This window comes from Hyaena hyaena, unplaced genomic scaffold (genome assembly GCF_003009895.1).
Source record: "Hyaena hyaena isolate Hyena2069 unplaced genomic scaffold, ASM300989v1 scaffold_1655, whole genome shotgun sequence".
Lineage (NCBI taxonomy): Eukaryota > Metazoa > Chordata > Mammalia > Carnivora > Hyaenidae > Hyaena > Hyaena hyaena.
This window is the reverse complement of record NW_024082274.1, coordinates 181,224-200,138: the sequence shown is the minus strand read 5'-3', so window position 1 is coordinate 200,138 and position 18,915 is coordinate 181,224. Positions and strand designations below refer to the sequence as shown.

General features: G+C 33.3%; 1 protein-coding gene and 1 pseudogene across 1 annotated transcript; one reads left to right on the top strand and one right to left on the bottom strand.

The window, feature by feature from the left end:
* The first annotated feature begins 8,505 nt into the window (after positions 1 to 8,505).
* On the top strand, positions 8,506 to 9,444 carry LOC120226265 (olfactory receptor 6C70-like). The gene has a single exon (XM_039224443.1). The coding sequence runs from the start codon at positions 8,506 to 8,508 to the stop codon at positions 9,442 to 9,444; it is 939 nt and encodes a 312-aa protein (XP_039080374.1).
* Positions 9,445 to 12,179: 2,735 nt separating this feature from the next.
* On the bottom strand, positions 12,180 to 13,304 carry LOC120226264 (annotated as a pseudogene).
* Between the last annotated feature and the right edge of the window lie 5,611 nt (positions 13,305 to 18,915).

Genomic DNA, 18,915 nt, shown 5'->3' with positions numbered 1-18,915 from the left:
AAAACTTGAAATATAAAAATGTCCATTAATAATAAAATCAGTTTTTAAATTGTGGTATATTCATAAAATGGAAGAGTATACTAATGAAGATAAAACTAATATTGCTACATGCAATAGCATGAAAAGTTTTCACAAACATAACTCTGAATGAAGATACAAGACACAAAAGAATACGTAGAGCATGATTTCATTTATGCAAGTTTCACAAATAAGCAAAACTTTCTGTGGAGTTAGAAGTCAGGAGAGTGTCTCTATTCAGAGGATTGTGAAGGTAAGACTAGGTCCGAGCTTAGGTTATATGCCTCTATAGGCTTGGATGATGCCATTTGTGTGCTATATACAAAACTGTGCCCTTATGATTTGTTCACTTTCATTTGTTACTATTTGCAATAGTAATGTTAAACTATTGCAAAATGTAGCAATTAAAAACAAGACAAACCCTGAGATTTGACCATTTTATCTGCCGCTTTCATATTCTATAATAGTTCCTTATTTATACACTTCTTAGTAATGCACCAAGCCCTTTATTACATACATTCAGTTTATTAAAATATGAGGCAACGCTTGTCACAAGTTGTATTCTTTAGCATAGCTCAGGTTAATATCCAGCCAATCTCTGAATTTCAAAGACCATGCCTTTAAATGAATTCACTTAAGTGAATATAAATCTCTCTTTAGTCTCTTCTTCTGTCTTTCATTCATTAGTCAGGCTGCCAAAATCTGATAACTTTATTCACTAATGTACTATCACCACTCTTGCTCAATTCATTATTTTTACTCTTCTTTTAGAAAGCCTCCTTCCACCCTATTGCTCACATCTGGATAAGGCTAATCTATTTACAACCTTAATATGTTATAAAAACATTTCATCTCTTTCATTCCACCTGTTTCTATGCTACTTAAGATCACTTTGATCTCACACTCAAAATGAAAGATTCATACCCTAATTGGACTTCCTATACCCTGTTTTGAGCATTTCAATCCTTCTTCCTCACTGCACCTAGAATAAGTTCTGAGATACCATCTCAATTCCTATAGACTAGGCTGGCAACATCTCCATTGTATTCCTATATACATGATCCCAGCATCAGAGCTGTATTGAATTACTTATTTAACTGTTTGTCACCCAGTTAGACTGTGACACTCTTGAGATCAGGGCCTATCTTATTCTCAGTAGTAGACTCAGATCCAATCACATTTCCTGAAATATAATAATTTCTCAGTATATTAATTAAACACATAGATATTTACAAAGACCAAGATGTATCCTCTACTTATATTTCAAGATTCTACTTGACAGAAGTCCTTTAATTCCTGTGGTTCATGTAGAAGAAAGTACACTAATGTAGAAAGTCCTTCCTTCCATATAAGAATTTGTATCATGCTCATCTAGCCCTTCAGTGGCCCAATTTTTGAGTACTAGAATGTAGTCTCTCAGGCTGGGCATTTCATCAGCTCTCCCTGATCACAATTCCATAGGATTTTTCATTTAAATTCTAATGTAGACCATGTGAAAGCAATAGAGAACATAAATCAATAAGGATAAGGTAATGAGGTCTTTAAAAAGTTGTAGGTATGAGCTAATGATAGTATTGTATAGTATTATATTTACCTGAACTAGTTGCTAGAAAGTCCCTTAACTGTGTGGGATTACTCTTTGATTTTACTGACAGTACATAGGACAAATTCCTCAGACTGTAGTCCAGTTAGAATGGACTGACGTTTCTGTTGTATGATGTGGTATGAGATGGCTAGCTTCAACCAAAGCCTGCTCCTGGGTTCCTTCTTTGACACAATGGTCTTGGATGGAACCTCCGTAACCAAGAGTATCATTCAGAATTTCTAGACACTATCAGAGAGGATGAAGGCTGAAATATACTCATGGGCAAAAAACTTAGTCTCAAGGCTGTTATCCTATTCTGTTCTGCAGAGTCACACCTGAAACACCTGTAGTAGCTCAAATGAGAAACACAGAATCGTTGTTACCCAAAGCCCACCTTCCTTTCTTCTTCCAGTCATCTTCCTTTCATTCCCTGTTGTAGCCCCTAGTAAAAGTCCCTGCTGATCCTGGCTATTATCCTAGGCTGTGGAATAACCCTTTCTTTGTCCTTCTAGTTACCTACTTCAGAAACATGCCTCCGAAACATTCCAACAAATTAATTTTATTACTGATGTAACATTGATTTTTGTTTAATATGCCTAGACATCAAAACTTTTTGTTTTAAAAAAAGATATTTATTAGTTGATGAGATGTATTTGTACAATTGAGATTGTGTGTGTGTGTGTATGTGTGTGTGCATGTGTTAGCAATTAGGGCAATAGACATTGCGTCATATGCTTATCAAATCTGACCATTTTATTGCTCACATATTTAACCAATTCATAAAACACAAGCTTAGCCATCTCTTCATCTGCTTCCATGATTCATATTCTTGAAAAAGAAGTAACACTCAAGACATGAAATTAATTTCTCATATCCTTATGAACTATACAGGTTTTTAATACACACATATACATATATAAAAATGAGTGTTTGTTTATAAATGTGTATACATATAAATACACACACACTTAGGAAAGTGACTGAAAATATTTTAATTAGTTTTTCATATTTCATAATGGAAAAACTTGATTTGAGAAATATGAACATACAGTTCAGTCTCTCATTCAGGCTCTAGTTTCATTTCCACACAGATCACAATTAAATAAGAATTATCAGTAGTAACATGGATATAATGTAGTCATGCTTCCTCACTTTCACTCAAAGGCAACAGTGGAAATGCATACACAACCTTTATCAATTTTTATATCCTTAGGTCTAACATTTATCATGAATTACAGTATCTGCCTAAATTAAACAAGGGAGTATTTCTGTATAATCTGATTAGCTCCGTAGAAGGAAAGACTAGTAAACAGGCAAGGAACACCAGAAATTCTCTGATTTTTGAAAAGTTGATGATGTGACCAAACAATTTTAGCATGGGATGGTTTCCTTAAAGTTTCACCAAGGAATGATTGAGGATACTTTACATAGTCAAGCTGTTATGTAGGTAAGATCAACTAAGTTAAAAACAACAAAAACAAGTATCCTTGGTGACCCTACTTTAAAGTCAGTAAGGAATATACAATGTAATTAATATAGAGAAGTAAAAGAAAACAAAAGCTGACTGATGCATCTAGGAATAGGGACATGTCCTTGGAGACTGGAAGATGGGTTAATAACACCAGGTCAAGATGTATTATCAGTGTATTACATCTTTGCCAAAATGATGATACAAATAATATTTTGTTCTTTTGTTCACCTTAATCCATATTTTGTTGATTGCTTATGATATATAACATTTTTCAAATGTTCATTGGCAATTTATGTTTTTATGAACATAATACTACTATTCTTTCATTTTTTTTAAGTGACTATTCTTTTCCAAGATATTTTTATATATATAGGATATTAAGTCTATGTAAGTCTTATATGTTACAAATCCTATTTAATGATTTGTTATTTAACATTTAATATAATTTAGGGTGTTGCTGGTATAAAGAAAATTTGGTTAATATGTAGTAAAATATATGTCTTTTGTTTTATTATTTTTGAACTTGTTGCCATTACTTGAGAGGCTTTACTGATTCTGATCTTATCATACATTCACTTATATATTCTTTCCATAGCTTTAAGACCTATTTACATTAGTATCTATAATGTATCTGGATTATATTGGTATAGTGTATGAAGATATCAAATTTTCCCCCAAATGATCAAGTGGTTGTTTTAATGCCATTTTAGAGGATGAGACAGATACAATCTGGGCAGAAAAACCTGGGGTGATATTTTGCACATAAAGTGCTATTTTTATCAGTTTGTTAATAATATATATATTTTTTATTTTTTAATGTTTATTTATTTCTGAGAGAGAGAGGGAGGGAGAGGGAGCAAGAGAGAGGCAGAGAGAGAGGGAAATACAGGATCTGAAACAGGCTCCAGGCTCTGAGCTGTCAGCACAGAGCCCAATGCGGGGCATGAGATCATGACCTGAGCTGAAGTCAAATGTTTAACCAACTGAGCCAACCAGGTGCCCCAGTATGTTAATAATACATTAACTAAAGATAAATTTGAAAACACAGCATTTCATGAATTGATGTTCAACACTAGTTTCTCATATGCTAGGAATTTAATGTCAATATCTTAGCCTAGTAAAATTGTCAGTAAAATGTAAAAAATTTAAAAATGGTGGCTTTAACCAGAAAAGTGGCAATGGAAATGGTGAGATGTAGTTAATTCCACCAAATAGATAGAACAGAAGACCAAGTAAGAGGACCTTGGGAATAAGCATAGAAAGAAGAGAGCAAAGAAATGTTGGGCTAACCCAGTATGTAGAAGTCACAAAAAGAAGGAGGGATTGAACCATAGAGAATTTGACCTTCAAGGAGGCTCCCATGTCATTTTGGAAAGTTACGCTTGGTTTTGATCCTAATAATGCTGTCAGAATGCTTTCTAGGATCTCTTAAAGGACAAAGCTAGGGTAAAAAACACATGAAGAGTTCATTAGTTGACATTGCTGCCTGTCATTCTAATCCAACACCACTGATATTTTCCCATTCATATTTGATTCAACTTCCCCCCTTTTTTCTACCTTAGGATTCCTAGTTGTCAACATCAATATATTTATTAATTTGCCTAATGATAACAAACAAATTAAAGATTCATTTGTTGATCCTTTTACTCTTTAGAATATATCCCATGGACAGTCAATCATCAGAGCACGATATTTTAAAAAGTTACACACTAAATTATTTTTGTTTCTTTGCTTTTTAACCCTGTGATTTGTTCAGTGTAAGTTACTATTACTTCATTTGTTTCTGTTTCTGTTCAATTACAACTTTTTCCATAATATGGTCATTTAAACTTTAAAAAATATAAAATATGGTTAAAAATACAATTTTTATTTTAAAGGTATACTCAAAAAAGTTTCATGAATTCATTTTATTTCTTGAAAAAGTTATTGGATTCTTCTCATCTTTCTGTGTATTATCTATTATCTGTCTATCAACTATCTATCTATCATCTATCTATCTATCTGTCTATCTATCTTCTATCTATCCATGCATTCATCCATCATCTATCATCATCTATCTTTCTATGATCTATCCTCATCTATCTATGTGTCTTTGTATCTATCTATCATCTATCTATCTATCTACCATTATCTGTTATCTAACTATCCATTTACTTAATTGGAAACATTGCATAATGGTTAACAAACTTCTAATTGCCATCCTATCTCTATAATTTCTAAACTTTGTTATGAGTGTGAACAAGTAAAATGATTTCCCTAATTCTCAGTATTTTCCAACAACCAAGAAGTTCATAATTATGTATACTTTGCCTATTATGATGATTAAATTGAAAACAAAGGTACGACAATTAGTACAGTACTTCTGCACAGTAAAAATCCAATAAATGACAAGGGTTACAATGATTAGTAACTCAAAAAGTTTGAACTTAGGTGTACATTCTCAAATCACTGCAGGAAATATTCATTCTCAAATTATAATGTGCAAAAATTCTATTTCTTCTCTTAAAATCGAACACAATTGTTTGTAAAAAAAAAAAAAAAGATAAGTAGGAGTAGTATTTGAGTTAGGTCCCCATATGCTGCTCTTCTAGTGATAGATTTATGTATTAGAAAAGAAAAAAAACTAAAAAAGGAATTAACTTAGCACATATTATTGCTATCTCGGCACATATTATTGTGTATGACCCAAAATAATCTAGTGTACAGCATGATTGTCTTGCTGATTGTCTTAAAAGGAGTATTTTTAATGTGACAATCCTAACTGTTGTCTGTCATCATGCTTGAAACAAGAAGCTTTTATTTAATAAAATGATAAGTACAGAGGCCAACTAGTGTTTTGTAGGCTCTTTTGAAAATTTTTCATCTCTCTTATTTCTCCTTAGAGACACTGTCCCTTTGGATTTCCTGTAGGAATGTGTTCATTTCTCAGATCATTTCAAACTAATAAATATTTCCCAAGTTTCAAGCTAATCATCTCAGCTATGGTAATCTTCACGAATGTTTGCAAAGTACGATTGGTTGGATGCACATCTTACAATTTGTATTATATTTCAACAGAGGAGCTTAAGAGAAATCTTTCTTACCCAGGGCATAGATACTATCGTATAAGTTTAGATATATTGATAGTGCAGAATAATTACATTATTAAAATAGTCACACTTTATCTCCCTATATTGAATTAATAAAAAAAGGTATTTTATATTAATTTTTCTGCCTACAAAATTGAATATTGTTTCCCAGTGGTATGTTTGCCTTTCATTATGGTTGATCCCTGGTCATATAGCCTCTAGAAAAAAAAATATACCAACATATACTGCTTATGGTAAGTAAAATAGTGGTGTTGCTTTCAAAAATGTAAGAGTAACTACAAATACTCTGTTAGTTACATACAAATAAGAAGCAATGATTTAGAAGTGATATTTTGTTATTACTCCTTGTATATAGCATTAATTACTCCTCATTTTCTAAACCCGTAAATACAAGAGCTTGAAGTTTGATTTATGCACTTGCACTTGCATTTCTAATGCTATAGTGGTTTAAACCAGACACTGCAGTACAGTATTGTGAAGGGAATGAAGAGTATCTTATGCTCTCTAGAGAAAGAGTACCTGAACAACTCTAGAAGTCAGTCAAATATAACAAAGTTGGAGGATACTTTTCTCAGAGAATTGGCTTCACATATGTTAATATGTTTTTTAAAAGCAGGAAAAATAGCTCTTTTGGAGGTGCTAATTACGATGAACACTTTGAGCAATGAAAACTTATCATTGATAATGGGGTTATGAATTTGTATATGAGGTAATGGGAGTACTCATGTACAGGAAAATATTATGTATTCAATAATAAAAAGAACAGCTTCAGAACAGGTAAAAATATTGATTGGAAAATTAATAAGAATTATTTAGATTAATATTTTTATTTAAAAGAAAGAATACATATGATATGTTTTTTTCTCTCTGCCAGTTTTTATGTTCTGAGTTTATTTGGGAATAGCCTACATATTCTGCAATTAGTTAGCAAATTGATAACAAAGATTTTCCTTGGATTAAGAGGAAAGTAAAGTGCCTCACTAGATTTATTTTAATTTAAAATACCGCTCTAAAATATATAACCAATTAGTGTTTTTAATTCAAAGTAATTTTTATTTTTCTTTTATAAAATAATAAATTAGAGAAGTTTGAAAAACATGTTTTATTGCATGGTTTCTTTGGTAGGATATGTTACTAAGAACGACTGAATTTTTAATGAAAAATATAAATGCCCTATAACTTAACAACTTACTGTAAGTCCTTTACTTTTAATTCCTATTATTTTTGTGTGTGTTGGCAGAAATCATACCTTCATGTAGCTTATGTAGATATTTATAAAAATAGGGTCAGTTTGTATACACCTTTTTGCAATTTTGCATCTTAAATTTCATTTAGAATATTTCTAAAGGGAATATATTCATCAGTGTACTCACTTCAAAATGAAATTATCTGCATGAATAAAATTATTTAAAGAATTGATAATTTTAAAATAGATTGCTTCCTACTTTTCACTCAAACTATGCAATGACAAATGGCTTATATGTGAGATGGAAATTGAATTGCCTTCTGAGAAAGGTAAATATTCTATTATATATTCTCAATATTTTTTTTCTTTTTAGAAATTTGTGTTTTATTCCACACTGCTGAACTGGTAATAGTTTCAATTTATTATTTTGGATATTCTTTAAATATTCATTAAAAAATTTTTTTAAATGTTTATTTTTGAGAGAGAGAGAGTGGAGGAGAGGCAAAGAGAAAGAGGGAGACAAAGAATCCAAAGCAGGCTCCAGGCTCCAGGCTGTCAACACAGAGCCCCACATGGGGCTCAAAACCCTGAACCCTGAGATTATGACCTGAGCCAAAATCAGACGCTTGACCCACTGAGCCACCCAGGCACCCCTTACACTCTTTTTCTTTTGTCATTTTATGTCTTTTTCAGTAGTTCATAGAAAAGTTGCAAGAGGCTATAATGGGGCTCTAAGTAAAGACAACTTTAATATGAAATCTAAAATTTCAGAATTTCAAAATTCATTATACTGGCATATTTTATTTCTACAAAGTCAATAATTAAAAATGAATTAATGAATTTTGAATGAGGAACCAAGATTTTATATAATTTATTTAAGAAATGGACAAACTTAGAACTAGTTACAAATGAGTCGGAAGTTTGAAAGTAAGGAGAAAAAATAAAGCATGGATTTTGCAGGTCAGTTTTCAAAACTGAGTTGACTTCTTTGGTGCTTTTTAAAAATAGTTTCTTTTGCATGGTCTTCAGCCTCATAAATAAGTATGTTTGTGAATATGAATCCTTTCATGTATCATTTTCTACATATCAAGCTACTCAGATAGTTTCTTATTATTGTACGTTTTTTATTTCTAGAATGTGACATCACAAAAGAGAAATGAAGAACCATACAAAGCAGATAGAGTTTATCCTTCTGGGACTGACAGATAATTCTCAGTTACAGATTGTAATTTTCTTACTTCTACTTCTAAATTACATGTTGAGTACTATAGGAAACTTAAGCATCATTGCCCTCACGCTACTGGCTTCTCGTCTCAAGACCCTGATGTATTTCTTCCTCCATAATTTCTCTTTCCTGGAAATTTCCTTCACAAGTGCTTGTATCCCCAGATTCCTAATCACCACTATAACCGGAGAGAAGACCATCTCCTACAATGATTGTATATCTCAGTTATTTTTTTACATATTATTGGGGACTACAGAATTTTTCCTTCTGGCAGCTATGTCCTATGACCGCTATGTTGCCATCTGTAAGCCTTTGCATTATGCATCTATCATGAGCAGCAGAGTCTGTCATCAGCTTGTACTCAGTGCTTGGGCAACTGCATTCCTGATCATTTTCCCTCCACTGATTTTGGTTCTTAACCTGGATTTCTGTGCCTCAAACATCATTGATCATTTCATTTGTGACATTTCTCCTGTCTTGCAACTTTCTTGCTCAGACACACATTTTTTAGAACTGATTGCTTTTTTCTTAGCCGTGATGATCGTCATTGTCACACTTTTCTTAGTAGTTTTGTCTTACTCTTATATCATGAAGACAATTCTAAAATTCCCTTCAAGTCAGCAAAAGAAAAAAGCCCTTTCTACCTGCTCCTCTCACATGATTGTTGTATCCATCACTTATGGTAGTTGTATATTCATGTACATAAAGCCATCTGCAAATGAAAGAGTCTCTTCAAGCAAAGGAGTTGCTGTGCTCAATACTTCAGTGGCCCCTATGTTGAATCCATTCATTTATACTCTGAGAAACCAGCAAGTTAAACAAGCCTTCAGAGACATATTTAGAAAGATATTCTCTGCTTCAGACAATTAGTACTGTTTTTGAAATAATTAATATGAAAATATAAAAAGAAGAGTGCACAAAAACTATTTAGATTCCTATAGTTAAAGAATTTATCTTTAACATTTAATTATTTGGATCCCTTTAGTTTACCTGAGCTTAGAAACTCTTTCCGTTCTAAACATTCTGACTTAACTTTATGTTCTTCAAAGTGAAACATTTTTAGGTTTAAGAAATGTAAAATTACAAGTGTTTTCGAGAAATGTTGTAAAATAAAATAAAAGGTTTTGATTGTACTATCCAGTGTAGGTGTGAGAGAGCTGTATTTGTTAAATAATTTAAATAAATATACCATGTTTTATTTAAAAGCCATGTTCTTTAAAATTCTTAGAAAATTTTAATTTTTAAGTTATTGAATGTTTTAGATACTCCGAGAGAACTTACTCTTTAAAAGGATAATGTACAGAAATATATTTTAAAGTTATTTATTGAAATGTTAATTGTCAAATGGTAAGAAAACATAGTTATTTTGAAATGAAGCATATATCTCATTTGTGTGATTTTATTTTAGTATTTATGTTGAGTAAATTTTTATAATTAAGGTAGAACATAAACTATGTTTCATATACATGTAGTTGATTTCTCACATAATCTTTTACAAAAATGTAAAACATGTTTTTTTAAAGAGAGTTTTTTTTAAAAACTTTAAATATTTTATTTATTTCTGAGAGAGAGAGGGACTGCGCGAGCAGGGGAGGGTCAAAGAAAGAGGGAGGCACAGAATCTGAAACGGGATCCAGGCTCTGAGCTAGCTGTCAGCACAGAGCCTGACGTGGGACTCGAAACCACGAAGCACGTGATCATGGCCTTATTTCTGAGAGAGAGAGGGACTGCGTGAGCAGGGGAGGGTCAAAGAGAGAGGGAGGCACAGAATCTGAAACAGGATCCAGGCTCTGAGCTAGCTGTCAGCACAGAGCCTGACGCGGGACTCGAAACCACGAAGCACGTGATCATGGCCTGAGCAGAAGTTGGACGCTTAACTTACTGAGCCACTCAGGTGCCCCAAAAATAAAACATGTTTAAGTCCTTAAACATGTTCATGAATCTATTGAAAACTGGGAATATATGATGAATTTTATTACCTGCCATATAGTTATTAGTGTTTTCTTCAGTACAAGTTTTCCATGGTAAATGATATCAACTATCTTTTCATAATTCAAATGATTTCTTTAAAGATAGAATTATGTTTTATTTTCTCCAAAACTGATGTTACTCTAAGAATCATCTCTTAAAACACATAGATGTCACAACTCTGTAATACTCTTAATTTATATGCCATTATGTCAGTTGGTTTATAGCATAGTGGTGATTAAGTTATTAGCACCAGATTATCTTCCATATGTGTCATATTTGTTCTTGTCTATGTCTACAGCTACCATGCATTTCCCTCATAATTCCCATACAACTTCTTGGAAATATTTGTAGATTAATTTTAATGAAATCATACCAATCATTTCCATTACTCAAGGTAGAAACTACAATTCATTAATTGTATTAATAAGAATTAATTAATTAATTAATTAATAGCAATTAATAGGAATATGGCTTATACTGTCAAATCTCAGAAAATTGGATACTTAAGATTCATTTGTTTAGTCATATGTAAATTTTATTTAAAATGTTATGAAAATTTTGAATTCTGCATATTTGGTTTACTTCTCACAGTGATATGGATTATCAATTCTGTAATTCTTTGTGTACTCTAGGCTTATGCAAGTGTAGCATTGAAGAAGGTGACTCTGAGGCTTCTCACTGTAGAGGAAACAAATTACAAATAGTTGTTTCTTGAGTAACCTGTATAGTGTACATTAGAATTAGAAGTATCAGTATGAATGTGTTGCACATACACATACACACAAGAACACACACACACACATACACACACACACAGAGTCTTCTGAGAGGGCTTTTAAGGAATAAAACAGCAACACAACTAATTACTGGTTTTTAAACATTATTAACAAAAAAGGAACCTGGGATCCTTGGAGAAATGGCAGTATTATTTAGGGCTGATCCAAGAAAGTATAAGAGAGCTGAAATTACCTTGCTGTAGAGAAGTACTCAAAAAAAAATGAAGAAGACATTTAAACAAAGTTCAGAACAATTAAGAGAGGCACTCACCATATTTGGGAAGTTTGGATATAAAATAAGTGATAATTTAACAGGTTATAAAGTATTGACTAAAATGAGAATTCTTGAGACCATACTGCTTTAGAACGAATAATCTATGTGGGAGGAAAGAAAGGTCATTTATTTAGTAAAATATACTGACTAATCAATGTAGAGGTAATGATTATGTTAGCAAAGCATCAGTAAATGCTAAAACTAGTGGATGAAAGTTTCATGAATAGGATATTTTTATAGTCTCAAAATATTTCCCAATAAACTACTTATTATTATATGGAGAAAATAACCTTGCAGTCTAGAGAGATTTGGAAGAGACCACCTTAGCCAAGTAATCAGTTATCATCACCACTGGGAAAATCCACTTATATGACTCTTGAAAATGTGGACTAAGAAGAATCTATCATCCCTTCTGTTTTTTTCCCGCAAAACCCCTCAAAACCTCAGTTTAAACTTCAAGATAAATCAGATGAGCTCAAGTAACATGTCTTCTTCAAAAATCTCAAGACAATAAGGTGAAAGGCTGAAGAACTGTTCTAGATTAACAGAGCTAAACAGAAATGAGAACAGTGTGTGATCTTGGATTATGCTGGATCTGGATGAGATAAAAAGATATAAAAGACATTAATGGATTATATAATCAATGTTACATTCTCCAATTTTGATCATTATACTTTGCTTATATAGCATAACAATCTTATTAGGAAATATACTATGAGATAGATAAAGAGGCACAATGTCTAACTTATTATCAAATGGTTCAGAAAACATGGGTATATATTTATGTTTTTAGTATCAGTATTTATACATATGACTATAAAATGTATGTATATAGAATATAAAGTGTGTGTATGTATATATATGTACATATATATATAGAGAGAGAGAATGATGAAATTAATCATACAAAATGTAACAATTGTGACTCTAGATAAAGCGCATTTGTAATACTCTGTACTACATAGATGATGAAAACTAAAAGTCATGTGGGATAAGCAGGTAGAAAAGGCACTTTTTCTTTTTGGAAAGAAAGGGAAGCTCAGAACTGTCCTGATGATGTATGTGTAGGACATCAATACACACACTAGGGTGATAATGAGTGTAAACACAGCCACAAGGTTAACCATTTCTTCTGTTGCCATGTATCTAAACATGGGATCTTTAGGAAGGGACCTGCATCACAGCTAAAATGATCAATGGCATTGGAGTCACAGAATTCAAGCTGGAGGATCAAGCTAAGGGGTGGAAGAATGATCACAAGCTAGACAACCAACAGCAGATGACTAATAAGGTACACACCCTAATTTCATGATGGTCGTGTAATGAAGGGGTTTACAGACAGCAACATAGTGATCATAGGACATGGCTGCCAGGAGAAAAAGTTTCATTGCTCCAAATACAATAGCAAAAAATATTTGACTTGCACAAACAATGTAGATAATGGTATTGTCTCCAGTTGATACACTGTACAGGAATCCAGGAATATGGGGAGTGGTAAATGAGACTTCTAAGAAGGAGAAATTTCTGAGAAAAAAGTACATAGGAGTTTTAAGATGGTAGTCCACCAATGTGAGGATGATAATAGTCAGGTTCCCTGTTACACTCAAGATGTAGGTGAGAAATAGAAAGCTAAAAAGTAGGATTTGCAGTTGTGGGTCATCTGTCAGTCCCAGCAGGATAAAAGTTGTTATTGCTCTGTAGTTTCTCATTGCTGACTTTTCAAATCTACCAGTCAGCATGTGAATATAAAAGAGATTTTATGAAAAGATCAGCATTTGAATTTTGTAGCAAAAGACTTAATATAAAAATCAAGGAAACCAATCTATATTTATTTTCTCATCTCATGTCATAATCAATATTACCACTATTCCAGTAATCTTCCTGAATATTCCATGGGTGAGCTGTAAAGATTATCCCTTCAGAGTTCATATTACTATAAAACAATCCAATGTTTTCACAGATCACTTTTTGCCTCACAAAATTTACATAGGTACTTGATTGTAATTCATTACATGGGTTGGATTTACATATAAGTTAGAGGTAAAAAAAGTGATGTTACTTAATGTGTACTTAAGAGTTCTTTATCTAAGACAAACCTTGGATACATGTCATATCAAGATAACAAGAACATGAATTCTCTTCAGTTATTATCAAAGGATTGTTTTAAGGGGAAGATGCATTTTTCACGTGGAAAACAAACAACAAGGACAATAAAACACAACACTGGATCCTGAGATTTTACTTTGTCTCTTTATCCTTCTCTGCTTGTACTCCCAATTCTTTTTTTTTAAAGTTTATTCATTTATTTTGAGAAAGACGGAGACAGCACAAGTTGGGGACAGGCAGAATCTGAGGGAAAGAGAGAGACTGCAAAGGCGGCTCTGCACTTTCAGGAGGGCTTGTACTCATAACTGTGAGATCATGACCGGAGCCGAAATCAAGAGTTAGTCACTTAACCGACTGAGCCACCTAGGCGTCTCTTTAATAATTTTTTGATTCCTTTGAAAAGATACCATGGGGCACCTGGGTGGCTTAGTCGGTTAAGCGGCCGACTTTCACTTAGGTCATGATCTCATGGTTCGTGGGTTCGAGCCCCGCATTGGGCTCTGTGCTGACTGCCAGCTCAGAGCCTAGAGCCTGTTTCGGTCTGTGACTCCCTCTCTCTCTGACCCTCCCCTGCTCACACTGTCTCTCTCTCTCTCTCCTAGAAATAAATAAAACATTTAAAAAAAATTATTTAAAAAAAATGAAAAGATACCATTATCTCCACCTTCTCATCTTACCCCTCTTTAGTTTAGGCCTTAAGGCTCTTCAACCCGAGTTTCATGTCCAGTACCCCACTGCTCTTTCTAACACCCACAAGAATGTTATTATTGTTCAAGTCAATGGCATATTTTTTCTGTGGCTATTTTGCCTGGCATTCCCATGATATATTTTTAAATTAAGGTTTAGTCATTCTTCACATGGTTTCCATGCCATCCAGACCTTCTTCCTAATTCTGTAGGTCTCTTTTTAGTGTCCTACAGTCTCGTCATTTTTGATTCATCTATGAAGTATTGCTGTTCCTCAATATTTTATCTGGAGACCTTTCTTTTCCTATTTTCTCTTTGTTCTCTTACTCCATGTTCTTCAAGGGGATTTCACTTAGTGCAATTGACTTTATTGTCATTTACATGATGAATTCCAAAGGCCAGAACTTTTCCAAAGAAAAAACTATCGCTAAGTGCACATCACTAGTTGTATGCTCTCAGAATCTTCACATACCATGTGCTCAAAGTGAAATCATGCTCCTTCTCCAAGACTGTGTCTCTTCTGGTGTTAACTATTTACTGATAAAAATTAATCTCTGTCTGTGGCTTGCAAGGGTCTTCATGGACAGGACCTTCCTTATTTTCCTCACCTTACTACTTACAAATTCCTTACCTTTGTTTCTTATAACTTAAGTTCCACAAACATTGATTACTTGTATTCTTCATAATTTTACATGCTGTCTTTTTTTAAGGGCTATACTTTGACTAATGCCAATTGATCTTTCAGGATTCTACTTAGGTATCAGTTTTCTAAGGAAATCTTCATTTACCCTTCTAGAGAATGGGAGATTATGATCCCATGTTATTGACAAGCACTTGCTGCTTATTCTCTCTTAGAATAGATCACATTGTATACTTGAGAATACTTATAATTCCCCTCTGTGTTTTTGTAAACTTTTCCAAAATAGAGGTTATATTTTTATATATCCTTATGTTCCCTTATTTCTGGCAAATGTAGGTTGTTATGTAAATGTGAACTGAGGAAACAAACAAGAGCTGTGTACATACTGAGACTAGCTATATTCTTAAAATTTTTAATGTTTATCTATTTTTGAGAGAAAGAGAGAGAGATGGAGCACAAGTGGGGGAGGGGCAGGGAGAGAAGGAGACACAGAATCTGAAGAGGCTTCAGGCTCTAAGCTGTCAGCACAGAGCCAGATGCAGGGCTTCAACTCACAAACCATGAGATCATGGCCTGAGCTGAAGTCAGCCACTTAACTGCCTGAGCCACCAGGCGCCCCCTAAGCTCTACTTGTTGATTCCTATTCTGGTCAGCATCTTACTTTTCATGTGTATTTCAAATTGTACTGTCATTTTGAGTACACTTTTAGATAAAAATCCGAAGTCTAAACATTGTAAATCCTTCCTTTCCAGACCTTTTCTAGCTTCTGACCTAGTTTCTACTTTAATTTAAAATTAAATATTTAATATTTAATTTTCCACCTACTGTTATTGATTGCTCCTGGGTTTGTTTTTAGGTGAACTTTCTCCTGCACCTGTTGCCTGTTGGGTACTTAGATTTTTTTTCCATTGTCCAGAATTTGTTCCCCAACAGTATTGCTTAGAGAGTACAGTTGTTTGCTTTTTTTTTTTTTTTTGCTTTCCTTTCCTTTTTAAAGCTCAAACCACCTATTGTGTGTCTGAAGATTCATTCCTCTTCTAAGAGAAATTAGAGCATGGTCCCTTCTTGACCCTCCAGCCTCAACCTTCTCCCTTTGATGAGAAGTGTTGACATTTTTAAATTAAGGAGTTATTTTGCATGGTTTTCATTAAAATCAGTAGTAATTCACATAGATAGTATAGATAGAGATATTCCAGAAGTTCAAGAATAGTCATTGGATCATTTGAGTCACTAACAAACTCTAAGAGCAAAGAATTTGTTCTTTCTCTGCTATATGCCTTGTTCGTGAAGAAACTGTGTCTGACACATTGCACACATTCACAATTTTAAGGGAATCATCTAATATACCCCATATATACTTTAACTCAATTTGACTTTCAATCTTTTAAAAAGTAGAGAAAATTTCAGGCAATGATGATAGCCAAAATTCTCAGACTGCAACATTATGAATAGAATTGCTACAAAATCCTGTGACTGTATCCAAGATAGAATCTATTACATCATTTAAGTAATTTACTCTTCCATCTATATCCTAAAACCTATTTCTCTCCTACTGTTTCTCTTATAATCTGAAATTAATTGTCTTTTAATATTCACAGTATGAACAGTATAAATTCCACATTTTTATATGCATATCAGAAAATTCATTTAACGATCCAGGTGTTTTTGTTTTTGTGTGTTCTAGAACCAATTTCAGTGAGCAATATTTTTGGAGAAACAGTTGCTTAAGTATAGACACAAGTCAGTAAATCCACATTTTGTAAGGGGAAAAAAGTTGTCATCTCATTTCTGTGCCTTGAAACTCTCATGGAGCCTCTAAAACTGTTTCTTTCAACTTTTCCTTGTCTTACCAGTACTCCTTTTTTCTCTATCTCCTTTTCCTTCAATCAATCTAAAGTAGCAGAGTGTTTAAATATTTGGTCAACACTTTCAAGATATAAAATATAATAGTATAGTAGCAGTGAATTGCTCTCTTTTGCGGTGATTCTTATTTGGGCGCCAAATATAGACTGATTATTCTATCTCCCCTAGGATGTATGATCATGATTGAGATTCTTTGGGTAACGGAAATCTTAGGAGTTTGGAATCAGTCACACTCAAAAAGGAATTCTGAATACTCAAATAAATCATATCCATAACACTATCCATAACCCTATCCAAGTAAATATAAGTGTCACAATTATTAAAAGGCTGTGGCATATGTATACTGCAAAATAACTTTCTGCTCTATTCCCATGGTTACTGATCTCAGCCCCTTGAGACCAGACTATGGGTGAATTACAACTATAGTTCTTAGAGAAACAATATCACATTTAGAAAGAATAAAATGCTAATTCTGAGTGTCTTCAGACAAAATATGCATATGCATTGGACCTGCATTTGGGTATTTAATTTTTTCTATTTTCTAACTTGATCTTTTATTAAACTTTAATTTAACTGGCTTTTGTTCTCTTTTCCTTTTTTAGAAACACATCACTTTTAATCCTCTTTTCCATGTTCATATTTTATTAAGTAAGGGTGAATGTATGTTCCTTTGTAGAAGACTATAAGCCTCTCATTTTCCTAGTTTATTTGGTCATATTCTCTGAAATCTTTCCCCACAAGCAGGCTAAGCAACATTATGACAAATGTGATGTTTGCCACCATAACCTTTGCTCTCCCTGTGCAACCACCTAAACTCCCAACCCTCTTGATTTGCTTGACTTCCCAAGGTGTACTGGCCTGTGCCAGTGATTGTGATTGTGTACTAGTGTAAGCCCTGACTTTTTCTTTTGTAATGTAAGTGCCTATCCAATAAACACATTTCCAGCCACAAAACTGAATAAAGAAGCACCCCACCCCATCCTTTCTTTTTTCCTCTTCTGGAACTTTAAATTCCTGCTCTTATGCTTTAAGTTCACCAATAAAGAGGGAACCTGAGACTGGCACAAAATATGTGTAGAAGGCTGTAAACTGCAATTCTCTTGGACTTGGTCTTCCTAAATAAAGATGCAACTCTGGACACTAAATTAGAGCACATGCATGTAATTCTTTGTCAGGACCTGCTTCCACTAAGCTATTGAAAAATCTGAGGCAAGCTATTTTAATGAACCTCTTCCATCCAGTATTTCCTATTTGCCACCATCAGAGTTAGACTCTGTATCATAAAACTCATTTAATTTATACAAAAATTCTTACTGTAACTATATATGTATGTTTTATTTTCTTCCAGAAATACCTTCATTTAATTGGGTTATTTGTTGTGTGTAAGTCTGAATTAGAGTTGTCAGGGAGGCTTTCACAATATAGATTCCTGAACTCAGAAAGATCTAAAAAAATTTAGGCAGGTTGTGATGGATGGGTGTTAGTTGCCAGTGGAGAAATTAAAAATTAGAATATTATCATTATGGTGATCAAGAGTTTCACATGTATGCTGATGTCTGAGCTACACCCAGACATTTAAGGAAGTTTGTTGCCCAACCTCATCACTTATATCTACAACTTCCTTCCAATCAGTTCTGTCTTTCATACCATATATAGTCACCTCATTTATATATTTACATTATAATTTGAGATATACATGAAGGATGAATAAATTATTAACTGGCTTCTCTTCTGTATGAGTCTTATTTTGTTGGTATTATCTATGACCCTTATGTATTTTCTTCAACAAGAGGAAAAGACTCTGTTTATGGAGCAATAACTGCTTCTCATCCTCAATTAGCAGTAATTACTTATAATGATAGCTATGAAAATATGTCCTACCTGAAAACACAGTCTCTAGGGTTTCTGTTATTTCTGCATTACTGAATGACACGGTAACTGCAAGAGACATCAATTAGTTTATTATATGAATGGTTTTCACTAGGTTGTGCTAAAACACTAGGTTGGCTTTCAAACACTTCCTGC

Coding starts and splice junctions, on each gene's coding strand:
- LOC120226265 (XM_039224443.1), top strand. CDS start 8,506: ATGAAGAACCATACAAAGCAGATAGAGTTTATCCTTCTGGGACTGACA.